The sequence below is a fragment of the Eptesicus fuscus genome, chromosome 10, assembly GCF_027574615.1.
Source record: "Eptesicus fuscus isolate TK198812 chromosome 10, DD_ASM_mEF_20220401, whole genome shotgun sequence".
In the NCBI taxonomy this organism is placed as follows: domain Eukaryota; kingdom Metazoa; phylum Chordata; class Mammalia; order Chiroptera; family Vespertilionidae; genus Eptesicus; species Eptesicus fuscus.
In genome coordinates this window covers 6,038,742-6,052,553 of record NC_072482.1, presented here as the reverse complement: position 1 = coordinate 6,052,553, position 13,812 = coordinate 6,038,742, and the positions used below count along the sequence as shown (strand labels likewise).

The window sequence follows — 13,812 nt, the reverse complement described above, 5'->3', positions numbered from 1 at the left end:
GGCAGTTTTAATCTTTTAGTATTTCCGATATGTCCTTCCACTCCTAGCCTGATGAGGGTTCCTTTGACAGTTTAAGATAATGTGTCCTAGAAAATGTCTCTTTGTATTGAGATAATTAGGTCATCTTTGACCTTCCTATATGTCCAACTCATCCAGGTTTGGGAACTTCTCATCTATTATTTCTTTAAACAGGCTCTCTGTCCCCTTCTCCATCACTTCTCCTTTTTGGGATACCCGTTATTCTTACATTGCCCTTTCTGATGGAGTGGGACAGTTCTCATAGAGTTGCGTGTCTTTTTAAAATCTTAGTTCTCTCTGCTCTTCCCCCTGAATCAAGAGTTTCAATATCTTTTGTACAGCACTCCTTTTGTTCAGTAATTTTATTCTTGAACTCACTGGACTGCCTTTCTGAGTTTTCTTGTATCTTGTTGAATTTTGTTTTATGACCGCTGTTTTGAATTTTGTGTCATTTAGATTAGTCTTCCATGACTCTTAGTGGTTGCTGGACAGATGTCATTTTATTTTTGTTCTACTATGTTACCGTGATTATCCATGGTGCTTGATTCCTCTGCTGGCGCATTTGAAGTAGTGAACACTTTCCTTACTTAGGTACAGCTTTGTTTAATTTGAACAATTCAACCAGTTGGTATTTAAGAGGCCTCTTTTGTTTTCCAATAGGTGGCACTATAGCACAAGTTTTTGGTTTCTCTTACCTGAGTGGACTCTGGGTATATTTGACAGCTACCATTTTCTTTCTTTTTTAATCTTTATTGTTGAAAGTATTACATATGCCTCCTCCCAACCCCCACTGACCCCTTCTGGCCAGCCCAAGAGTTAGTATTTTCTACCCTCCACAGCTGCTGCCAGAGATATCACAGGTGCTCTCTTTGTAGCTGCTTGTGCCTCCAGGGTCACTGGTGCCTTCCAGTGTTGCTGCAGCCCCAGTTTTCCCTGGAGTCACCAGGATGATATGTGCCTCACTGTGTCCAGGGTTGTCTGAGTCGCGGATGCCGCCACCATGGCGGGGAGCCAGGGTCACAGGCACTGCTGTAGCCAGGGGAGGGAGCCAGAGTTGCTTGTGCCCGTGTTGCTGCCGCCCTTTTCCTTTTCTGGGGGTTGTGGGTGTAGTCATGAGCCCCTGCTCCACTGATGCTGCCATTCTTTCTTTCCCCTACATCCTAGTGTGCTGATCAGTATTCCAGTCATTGTAGATTGAAGGGGGAAGACCAAGGGTATGTCTCCCTCTGCCATGATGCTGATGTCACTCTCAGGAATTCTTCATAGGTGCTGTTTTAAGGTTCTTGAAATTTGAAACCTATATCTTAAAAATGTTATTCTCTAATCTGTGTATATAAAGTTTAGATTCATATGTTTGCAAAATAATTCGGAGTAGACTGTGAAGCAAAGTGCTGTTTGGAGGTAATAGCATCAAAATGATACTTAACACATTAACTAAATAAAAACTTTGGTTTAAGAAAAATTTAGACAATTTATTTTAATCTCCATTATTAAGCAATCATGACTTGTTACTTTTTAGAATAAATGAATTTTAAAATACTCTTTTCTTCTGCATTTACTCAGCATAAACATTTCACTGAAGATATTCAAACAAGGCAATATCGCTCCTTGGAAGTTCTGATAGGATCGGGCTATAGTACCCCTGCCGACATTTGGAGCACGGCATGCATGGTAATGTTTTTTCCCTTTGTCCTTCACTTGTTACTTGGTAATAACATGTCTTGCCCTGTTTGCTCATTTCAGTAGACCAGCAAATTAAGAAAGTGAAAAGGTATTTTTTTGTGTGACTTGTCACTAGTACTCTAAATCCTGTGTCTGGAGAGGTCTGAATTCAAAAGCTGGATGTAAACATCTAGCTTTCCATTTGGTTCCTGCCAAATTCCTGTTAGGTGAAGAAACCAAATGTTTCTTACTAAAGTTGGGGGTGGGTCCAGGTGGATTGTAAACACCTACTCTGAGGTAGTGTCACTTTCGTTTAGGCTATTACAGGTACCCTTCCCCTTTTGACTCTGATCTTATTTTCTAATTAAGGAAAACCCTGGAAACTGTTTCATTCTGTAAAGTTCAACAGTTACTCTGACATCTTTGCACTTCATAAAATGTGAAGCTCAATCATTCATATGTTACTGCTTTGTCCCAGGCAAGCAACTATTCAAATGGTTAGATTTAGTTGCTACTAAATGATTTCCCACAAACAGCCTCATATTGGAATGTGTTCTATTGTTCCCTGAAATGGAGTATACTCTTTACTTGTAATTGTGTGTTTATTTGCTTGTTTCTCTTCCACTAGGTTATAAGAGCCATGCTGGCAGGAGTCATGTGTGTTATGTATAGCAAGTGTCTGGTTAAGGCCCTGGCACATTTTGAGTGTGTGTTCACAATGCATTTCTGATGCTAAATACCTAGAATTGTCACAGATTTCACAAGTTAAGGGCATAGTTTCCCTCAAGGCTGCCTCTGAGGCCCACAGGCTACCTATACTTCGGGCCAACTGGCTACACATTGGGGGATTCCACTAGCATTTCAGATTCGGTAGTTCACTAGAATGACTCACAGAACTCAGGCTCATCATAAGTCACCTCATTTGTATAAATTTAAGTGTGGCCCAGTGTTCCATTATGAATAACAAAAAAGCACCCTGATCACTTGGAAATTCCAAGACTTTAGAGGCTATCTCCCAGGAAACAGGAACAAAGACCAAACAAATTATTTATTACACAACAGTACTTAATAAATATTTGTGGACCATCAGATGTGTTGAACTAAGCAAGAAATACATTAAACTCATTTTAATTAACATTTAGTATTCACAGTCAACTCTAGAAAACTTGAAAGAGAAAGGACAGGGCATAAATCTCCACCTGTTTTAGTCATAGATTTCTTGACACCTACTCCCTGAAAAGCTGTCTTCCAAAGGTAACAGCGTTAAAACCATGTTGTTAATATGGCATGACTTTATAAATCTTTTGTTGGGACATATCATTGACTTTTGAAGTGGAGGACTCTGAAATAAAGTAAGGTTTGGTATTTTACACACAAGATTTTACACATAAAATCTGACTTCTTTCTTGCCATACCTTAAAGCAGGGGTGGGGAATGTCCAGCCTGCAGGCCGTATAAAGCCCGTGAAATCATTTGGTCTGGCCCTGCCAAGGCATTAGGGGTGAGTTAGTTAAATGTTTGACCAAATACAGCAGGCTAACTTTTTAAAAACATGTATTTATTGATTTTTAGAGAGAAAAGAAAGAAGGATAGAGAGAGGAACATCGATGAGAGAGAAACATCATTGAGCAGCTGCCTCCTGCACGCCCCCACTGGGGATCGAGCCCACAACCCATGCATGTGCCCTGACCGGGAATCAAACTGGTGACCTCTTGGTTCATGGGTCAATGCTCAACAAGCAGCAGGCTAATTTTTAAGCTGATAATTTTGTATGGCCCACAAATGATGTCATAAATATCCAAATGGCCCTTGGCATAAAAAAGGTTCCCACCCCTGCCTTGAAGCTTTAAATTTATTGTTAGACAAAATAAGTGAGCAATATCACCAACTACAAAATATAGCTAGATGGTATCTGTTTATTATGACAATAAATGGTTCTTAGTAGTGTGCTAATTATTTGAGAGCAGTGGATTCTGCTTGCTATTTAACATAGTATTTACTATGTCAAGCTTAAGAAGTGAGGGGTAAAAGGATAAAAGAGGAATTAACCTTGCCTCCTGTTTGGACCAGCTCACATGCAGGAATTTTCTTGATCGGGGAGGGAAGCACTTATTTGACATGAGACAGTATCATGAGAACTTGTGCCCCAAACTTCTCTCATTTTGCTGGTAGGTATAGAAATATTGCCTAAAGTTTGGCCATAATCAGAGAATAATAATAAATCCTAGATTATCAGAAGTTCCTGGAGAGATGGATCTTTCGTCCAATGTAATTAATTGATAGGAAGATTGGGGCCCTTTCTGAGAGATAGAGACAAGTTATGAAATCGCCTATACCATTAGTGATTGAGATGACAAAGTTTAGATGGGCAGTAACATAAATGTTATATTAATGTTCCATGAAGAACATTAAGAATCAATAAAGAATAGATGTTTTTAATTCTCCAAACAGTCTGTTGATCTTAACAACCTTATAGTGACACCTGTCAACCATTATAGTATCAAATAGAATAGTTTCACTGCCCTAAAAATCCTCTGTGCTCTGCCTGTTCATCCCTTTTCCCCTTCCCCTTCCCTCCCCTCAACCCCTGGCCACTGATCTTTCTATTGTCTCTATAGTTTTGCCTTTTCCAGAGTGTCAACTTGAAATCCTACAGTACGTAGCCTTTTAGTTGTTTTTTTTTTTTTCACTTTGTAATATTCATTTTATAACTGATTTTGCCTGTGTCTATGACCCTGAGTGATGCTGAACAGGCTCTGGTTAGTGTGGGACAGGCATGAGTGAGAATTGGGAGCCCTGGATTGGGGGATGAGCTTTGGCTTTCCGTTGGGTCACAGTTTTCTCATCTACAAAGGAAATGTGTTAAACTAGATATTTTATTATCTAGAGCTCCTGCTAGCTTTCAGTTCTAATGTAATCATTTGGTTAGGTTTTTTGCTGTTTTGTAAAATTATAACTACTAACAACTACCTTATATTTAGAAAATAAAACTCTTAGAGAACTTTAACTAGATGTAAGTATCTAGATTAAAAAAAAAGAAAATTTAAGTTTTAGAATTTTTTATATTTTTTTGTGAGCTTTAATTTCAGTATCTTTACTGACCTCCCACTATGAGATTTGAAAAATTAAAGTACTGGTTTCAGACGAGATTGACAAATTTTGGTGAATAAGAATCACAGTTGGTTTCTGTTCTGCTTTGGGACTATACACCTCAGGGCAATAAGAGGGTAGCACCAGTAGCTGCTCTATCAGTGTGGTCCAGTTTCATAGTGAGCTGCTGGAAGGTAAACAAGCTATACCTGGCAAGAAGCCATAGCATCCCTGACATTTTAGAGGAAATCCTAAACCTTCTGGTTTTGTGGCCTTTCTCTGGGCAGTAGTACAGCCCAAGAATACTGTTTTAAGAAAGACTGTCTTATCCTGAAACTGCAAAATCTGACACTAGCAAACCACCAAGAACTAAACATGAGTCTCAACTGAGAATGTGCCCCAACTAAATCCACCCCACAGTCTTTGAGATTGTCTGAACTACTTAGTGCCATTGATTCAATCAAAGTTGACCCATGACTAGCACTTAACTTTTTTTACTTCACTTTTATTATTTTTAATATATATTTTTATTGATTTCAGAGGACGGGAGAGAGTTTTAGAAACATCAATGATAAGAGAGTATCATTCATTGGCTGCTTCCTGCACACTCCACACTGGGGATCAAGCCCACAACCCGGGAATGTGCTCTGACCAGAATCACATGACCTCCTGCTTCATAGGTCAACGCTCACCCACTGAGCCAGGCCAGCTGGGTTGACTTCACTTTTATATCAATAAGGTTTTTTTAAAACTGTTCTATTGTTTTTTAATCCATTTTAATCAATAAAAATTTAACATAGCCCCATCACTCAGATGCTGTCTTCATACTGCTTGGCATTTATTCCATAGGAAATCACTTTCTTTCAGATACTCTTAAACACCATTTGTAAGAGGTTGTCTTGTAGTCGGAGACTGCCTTTCTTTTCCTGGTTGGTAACACAGATTATGAGTTGCTCCTGATTCCATTTACACATAATCTTTTTCTGATTTTTTCATAGGACTAAGAATTGGGAACTCTGTCTGGGATAGGTTAGGGAGTGCTTTCCAAAGCAAAACTTTAAAATGTACTTTTTGCCAAACACTAAAAAGTCATAGGTAGAAAAATGTCTGGATTTTTTGGTTTCAGTTTTGTATACAGAATCTCAATTTCTAGCCATGTAAAATTATAATGCAAGACTTAATCTTCTCACAAAAATTTAATAATAAAAAATCACCTTACTGTCCAGATGTGCCCCCTCTGAGCAAAAAGAGAAACTTGAGAGCTTAATCACTGATTTGGCGGGAGGTGGGGAGGATGTGGAATAATCTACATGTTATTAACTGAGTTTTCACTATTTTTCTGCTCCATTTTATTAAGATATGGGTGTGGGAGGAAAGCTCTTGAGGAATAATCTCTTAGATGTTTTTTAAATGATTATCTGCAGTTTACTTAATATTGCGCCAAATAAAAATAAGCTTCCCAAAAGTCTTTTTTTTTTTTTTCTTAATGTTTTCATACGCTGTCCTCTTTTTCTTAGGCCTTTGAACTGGCCACTGGTGACTATTTGTTTGAGCCTCATTCAGGGGAAGAGTACACTCGAGATGAAGGTGAGTCCCCGTAACTGTGTTGTTTGTGTGGTAGTTACACGTTCCATGTGTGGCTAACATCATTTATTACTACTGAAGAGGCTTCGTCTTTTTACTGTGCTAAGAATATATAAATTTCAGAAAATATGGAAATATGTTTTATATTAGGTATTAGATATACTAGATACTTTATAATAAATATTAAATAACTCAGATGAGGGTTAAAGGAGGCCACAATTGGTTAAACTAAAATTTGCGTTCTTCTAAAACATCTAGTTATCTTTCTGTATAAACCAGTGGTGATTCATTCTTTACTCAGCTTGAAGCTACCTCTTGATCAACTTGTTGCTCAGTTATACCTTCAGCTTTATCTGGAAGTTAATAATTTTAATACACAAACATGCTATGATTGAATGCAGAGAAGAAAAAGGGAGAGCGAGAAAGAGAGAAGCTTCTATGTGAGAGAGAAACACTGATCGGTTGCCTCCCATATGCACCCCCCACGACCTAGGTGTGTGTCCCAATCGGGAATCGAACCTGTAACCTTCCGGTGCATGGGACAACAGTCCAACCAACTGAGTTTTGAGAGAGCAGTAGCAATATGCCCTCTCAATGTGGAAAATAAGTTCTTTACATTCTGTGCTTCCCTGGAGTCTTTGTGAAGTCAGGTTTCATGCTCTATAGAAACAAGAATGCTCTCTCTTTCTCAAACTGGTTCTCTGGGATATTAATAGGCAATGTTATTAGGGCTTGCTGATATTCCTAACAAGTACTATTTGGAAAATGTTATAGCCAAATGCTTATATTAGTGGGTATAATTTGGATATGTTTTCTATACATAAGCTCTGTGAGAAAATGCTATAATCACCACACTTGATTTTTCCCTGTTCTCTGCTTGCTTTTTTTCTGAATTACACATATAAATCTATATGCTATAGATTTACATTGTTTTTCAAATGCCCTACTATATCTATTTGGAAGGGAAATAATTTTTTCTCTTTACTTCCGTGGACTCCCTATAAATAGTGTGTGGTACAGTGCACATATAGTGGCTAGAATTATATAGTGTAGGACCTTATGCTACCAAACCTGAAAATTGAAATGTATAAGAAAAGTCTCAAGTAAGGGTCAAGGGAGAACAGTCTACCCTAGATATTTAGATCCTGACTTTTCCTTCCTATACCAGTTAGTACTAACAGTTCTTAGATGAAACCTCAAACTACTACAGTTTGGCCCATAGAGCAAGAAAAAGCAAACCATTACCCCTGAATATACATGTAATTTGTTACAAGTCACTGTGGGACTGGGGCCTAAGTGGCATGTCCTGGTATTGTTATCGTTCCATAGCCCTGGCTTTTTTTTTTTTTTTTTTAGCCCTGGCTCTTGGAATAATACTTGATAATCATTTTGCCTATCAAATATATCAATCGAATGATTAGTTGGTAAGCCAGTTAATCCAATTATTAATTGATAGGTTGTTGGAATTAAATGTAAAATAACAATTTCAAGAGAAAAATAATTCCTTGGTATAGAAAAAAAATAGTAAAAGAGCAAATATTTCACTTAGAAGTTTATAAAAAGATAAACTATATATAGTCTCACAAACTAGTCTCACAATAAGTTTACACAAAGACATTTATTGGCAGGTCCTGCCTAAAATTGGTAGAAATTTCTTGGCAGCCAAGTACTTGTTACCAAGCCATAAATTCAGTTAACTGCCCAAAGGTTAAAGTGAATTCATGAATGTAAAACCCCTTTAAAAAAGCACCAGTGAGTCCTTTACATGAGAAACAGATATGACCTGAAACCTTCACAGGTTCCCAGCTATGTGGCTACCTAGCATATTGTTCCCCTAGAAGATACATTATTGGAAGTTTTTTAAGTGATTTTTTTTACATCGATGATTCTGTAACTACAGGATTAAATTCATTTATAAAGCTATTGTGTCCAGGAGCCTTCACTTTAAAGCCTCTTCATACTGTCTGTCCCCTGCCTGTAAGTGTGAATGGGGGCTGGTCCCAAGCTCACTTCCTGATGACAGAGTGCACACATCACTGTCAGTGTCCATAGTACACATTCATGCTATGACACTCACTGGGTGCCACAAAACTCTTGGACATTTGGTGGCCTACAAATAGGTAGCTGTGCTTTAAAATGTTTGTGCTCAGTTTTACTTAACACACACACACAACTCTGTACTAGACTAAAAGGTGGGTTTTCATTCACATTCTGGCTCTTATTAGCCCTACAGCTTCAAGTAGTCCATTTATACTCTGTGAGGTTTCATTTCTTGTCTTTAAAATGCTATGTAAGTCTTTGGCCTGTTGTGATTGTGAAAACTCAAGTAATCATGTTAGTGCTTTAATCATCACGAACATTCTTATAAATAAATAACAGTTCTATGAAGTCTAAAAGCATATTGGTACATTGTTTTACCTTTCCTAAAAACCCTATCTGAACTTAAATATATAGACAAAATAGAAATAAAGGTGTAAATAAGCCACTAAACTCCAGAAAGGGCATGCCAACTACTATCTAGGTGACCAACCACCTGAAATAATTCTTGACTTTCCCAGTCTCCTCTTGAGTAGCCTTGGTTTTATTTGTAGTTACTTTTAAACAGCTAGTCCTTGAAAAGCTATTCTTGGAAAAACCTCTTTTACAGCCTGTCCTTGATCCTGTTCTTCTTACCCTTCTATTTTAGACCACATTGCGCACATTATAGAGCTGATAGGCAGAATTCCAAGACGCTTTGCCCTCAGTGGGAAATATTCACAGGACTTCTTCAATCGCAGAGGTAGTATTGTTAACATGAGTTTTCATCTAGGCCCCAGGGATACACCTTCAGGAAGCAGAGCATTCACACCAAGCTTGTTGTAACTTACCACTCAAGTCCCACTGGAGTGGACACCTGATTTTTTATGGTTTTCTGGATCCTCCATTAGATGGATGGAGTCCTTCTCTTCCCATTTAGGACAGAAAGCAAGCCTGAGATGCTTTACGAAGAGGTGTGCATGCTACTCTTTCTGCCAATGTCTAGAACTATATTTGTTACTCCTGTTATGTATGTCTTTTTTTTCCCCTTCTTGAAATGTTTGAAACATACAGATCACATTGCACTGATCATAGAACTTCTGGGGAAGGTGCCTCGCAAGCTCATTGTGGCAGGAAAATATTCCAAGGAATTTTTCACCAAAAAAGGTAAAATAAGTGTGTTTGTTCCCAGACATTCAGGGGGCAAAAGTGCTTTAAAATTAAGAGGTAAGTACAGCTGGGTACATGTTTCCAGCACCTAGAGAAGGATGGTCCTACTTTGAATGCGAGCTGTTGCTTGGCAGAAATGAAATTAGTGCGCTCACGAGCAGAAACTGGAGCCAGACCATGTGGGTTCAAATCCCAGCTGCTCCACTAGTTATGTGGCCATTGACACAGCCTCAGTTTTCTGATATCTAAGTGTTTACATTAGTTTAAGTTAGTTACTCTGTGTACAGTACGTGAGACATGGTTGGTTACTCCTATACAGCACTTCTAGAAATGAGCAAATTTTTGCTAGCCTTTGGCCTAAGAACTGCCTCTATCAAAGGGCAAGCAAGTATTTTAGCTTAAACTTAAGGGCAGGACTACATCTCGCCCGTATTGTAGCCCTTTGATATCTATCACAGTCACTTCAACACATCAATCATGTGAACTAACTTTTATACTTTGTAGTTTCATAAGTTCGTTATCACGTCTTAGTGAAGGAACAGATAAAACTCACACTTCAAATTTTTGACTTGATTATGTATATTGGCATATTTAAATATGTATTTCTTCTGCATTTCAAATAAAGTTTAAAAGCTAAAATGTAAAAACCTGACTTAGAAGGGACTAGAAAACTATTTTGCCTTTTTCTCCCTTTTTGCCATGGTTTCTTTTTCCTCACAACCTCTACACTAGTGCTGAGAAAAGTCACTTTCCCAACACTGACAGCAAGCACACTTAGAAACGTTTCTTAACGTTCCTCTTTTGGGCAGGAAAATGGTGAAGTGCTTCCTAAGAGTTCCTCCTTGTGTGCAAAGCCAGGGTAACACGTGCCTCCGCCAAGCAAGTGACTAAATCGGCACTCGCTGCCCACATGAGAGGCTTCAGATGAGTGTTGCATGAGAAAACACATTAAAGCAGCATTTACCTTAAGCCACTGGCAAATTGACTTACCTTAGATTGAGGTTCCAGAATAGTACTGAGGGTGGCACAGCGTCTCTGAAAGCTGTATGGGGTTCATTCAGCTCCTTATTTTTAATTTATTTTGTTATTTTATTAACTCCTTATTTTTTAAAGACTGCCCATTTTTTAAGCAACACTTACTAGACTATCAAGCCAAGAAAAGAGAGTACGTGCAAAGTGTTTTTGGTATATGGTTGTAAACTGCCTTTGAACACCATATTGAGTACATCTGGAGTATACAGGCATTTAATCTTCATTTCCTTAAATGAAGATTTGACCAAGGCTAAAATTCTGGAACAGTGGAACAAACAAGTTTCCTTACATTTTTAGGCACTCTTGAAAAAATAGAGATACTTCTTTCCAGGGACTGAAGTAGAGAAGGGGGGTGCTTTGTAGATGGAGAATTAGATTCTGGTGGTAAAATTTGATTCTTTATAGATTACCTGGATTTGCTACTGGGTTTCCACAGTGAAATCTTGTCATTTGTCAGTGTCGGTCAGTTTCTTTTGTACTGCTTTTACCACAGGTGACCTGAAACACATCACGAAGCTGAAACCCTGGGGCCTTTTTGAGGTTCTAGTGGAGAAGTATGAGTGGTCTCAGGAAGAGGCAGCTGGCTTCACGGATTTCTTACTGCCCATGTTGGAGCTGATCCCCGAGAAGAGAGCCACTGCCGCTGACTGTCTCCGGCACCCTTGGCTCAACTCCTAAGCCCCAGCCCAGCTCCGCAGCAGAGACCACACGCCGCCCCTCCGCTTCCCTCCAAGCATTTCCCTCTTTCCTTTTCAGGTGAAGCTCTTCCTTCAAGGGTTTCTAGATTTTGGGCGGCTTTTTTTATTATTCCAACATGTTCGTTTGGGTCTGCTTATTTGACCCTGTGGAGATTCCCCCACAGCCATTGGGCATCCTAGGTGAATTTGGCCTTGATTGGGCTTTGCCAAAGACTAATGGACTAAAATGTGGAACAGCCTCTCGCCCTGTGCCCTTGTCTTTCCATTAGGACATCCTTTAAATAATAAGCAGCCTTTTTGAAAAGAGCTATGAATATGTAGGAGCTCATCCTTTTATTCACTGACTCTAAGAGTCAAATTTTCTAGTGCATATCCTCTTGCCAGCATAAGGATGAGAAGGGGGGAAGGGTTACTCTCTGTACAGCAGAGACATTAAACTTGCTGTATCCAGGCTGCACCATCTTCCTGGATTGTTTCTGTTGTTCTCTATGTTCACATTTTTCCTGCGACTTTATTGTCTTTTAAAATGCGATGTATAAACACCAAATTTGGGTACCATTATATCACTGATCAAAATAATGTCATGTTCTCTTAATAATTCTAAGAGCCTTGCAACTTCAGTCTGATTTTTGATGGAAACAAAAACAGAACCATTGACTAGTTATTTCTTCAGAACCACATGTGTCCTGCAAACTGTCCTTTCCTACGTACCTTCTGTTGTCCTAAAAGCAGGGTTATTTTGATTGGCTGTTTGAAGGGTCTTGGGGGTTTTTTTTAACCCTTTGCACTCGCTTGCTTTTTTCTGGATTCCTTTATTCTAATGCTAACCGTGTCGAGTCACACTCGACATCCTAGTGCAAAAGGTTAATCCCTGGCTGGCACTTGACTCACTTCACTTGAGTTTATTTCCCCATGGCTAAAGAATTCAGGCTGACTCTGGAAAGGAGATCTGGGCTTCAGAGATTTCCCATCTAAGAAGAAAATGTCCTAGATCCTTTTCCAAATGGTCCCCAAATGTTATTTACAGCATTTTCTTCGTCTTGTCCAAAATTTGGCTTTGGAGCAGTTTCCCTCTGTGACTTTGCCTTTCTCATTTCCTCAGAGGCTGCAGGTCTTAAATAAAATCCCAGGATAAAAGAACACGGCGGGTGGGGGGGGCATTTGTTTCATTATTTTGAGGGTTTGGGTCTTTTGTGTGTGTGTGTGGTTGGTTTAGGATTAACCATTCTCTGCTGCTATTTCCTTGTATAATGTAAGTTTTTAACTGCAATTTTGAGATGATTGGATGTATTTGAGGTGTTTTCTTTTTCAAATGAGAAAAGGCTTTATGAATTTTATTTTAGAGTGGGTCTCTTTCAGACTTGCCCTAGACTGCATATTTCTCGGTTCATATTGAAAAGCAAAAAGGGCATGACAGAGGCCACAGCCGCTTGTTGAACATGGACCAAGAGGGCCTTGGGATCGCAGCACTCTCCAGAGCGCTACAGGACTGACTCACAGAAGCCAAGGAGGTGCAGCGTGAGGCTCTGCTAGCAAAGCTCCCAAGGAGACTTGGGTAGCCAGCTTTCTGTACGGGAATTGGAATATAGATTCTATCATTTATTCACCAACAATGGCAAAGGAAAAAGTGGTGCAATTATGCAATCCAGTTAACACATTACCCTGAATAACTATGGCCAGCCATTCATCAGATCCTTGATTGGGTAGTCCTGAAATTAGACATGTTCCTATAGAAAGCATCTTTTTTTAATTTTTTAAAATATATTTTTATTGATTTCGGAGAGGAGGGGGGAGGGAGAGATAGAAATATCAATGATGAGAGAGAATCACTATTTGGCCGCCTTTTGCATGCCTCCTACTGGGGACCGAGCCTGCAACCTGGGCATGTGCCCTGGCTGGGAATCAAACCTCGATCTCCTAGTTCATAGGTTGACACTCAACCACTGAGCCACACTGGCCGGGCCCTATAGAAAGAATTTTAAGTAAGGCTGCCTATGCATCTATCAAGAATAAAGAGAATAGATTGTATCAAACAACGGCAGGGAAAATCCTTCAGCAATTCTAATCCACTTTGGGTTTTCAGCTATATATATATATATTTACATCTAAAGCAATAGCAGACTGGAACTGAATTCTACACTGTCAAATCACAACTGTGGGATTACAGGAATTCCGGTTATGATATTAAGGTGAAATAACCAAAACACAAATAGCCCCATTTTAACAGTTGACATGAAAAGAACTTAGTAGGAGAATCTATAACTTCATTTTGGAACTCTTTCTCGTGAAATAAGGGCTTCCCCCATCATTTAAGGAGCCAGATGAATTAGAAGCCGTAGAAAGAGGCAGCTGTAGAATTTGATCTTCCAAGTACCCCGTGTACCTTACTGAATTTAATCATAATACGTCAAATTACCACGATCTCACAAAAGGATTTCTGTTTGCTGTCAGTTAAAAATAAAACCCTGAATCCATTTTTACTCTTTCTACTGGATGCATTCTGTTTTCTTTGTAAATGCAATACAATAAACAGTTTAATAAC

At 39.0% G+C, this 13,812-nt stretch overlaps 1 protein-coding gene across 2 annotated transcripts in view; it reads left to right on the top strand.

The window, feature by feature from the left end:
- SRPK1 (SRSF protein kinase 1) overlaps positions 1-11,747 on the top strand; it is a 90,975-nt gene extending 79,228 nt beyond the window's left edge. Inside the window, exons 13-17 of one of the 2 annotated variants that reach the window (XM_028161236.2) lie at positions 1,582-1,689; positions 6,288-6,357; positions 9,041-9,133; positions 9,445-9,537; positions 11,066-11,747. In XM_028161236.2, coding sequence (XP_028017037.1) covers positions 1,582-1,689; positions 6,288-6,357; positions 9,041-9,133; positions 9,445-9,537; positions 11,066-11,250 — 549 coding nt within the window. In that variant the 3' untranslated portion in view covers positions 11,251-11,747. The remainder of the gene's footprint in view (positions 1-1,581; positions 1,690-6,287; positions 6,358-9,040; positions 9,134-9,444; positions 9,538-11,065) is intronic. The other variant, XM_028161237.2, reaches the window with a different exon arrangement.
- Positions 11,748-13,812: the final 2,065 nt, after the last annotated feature.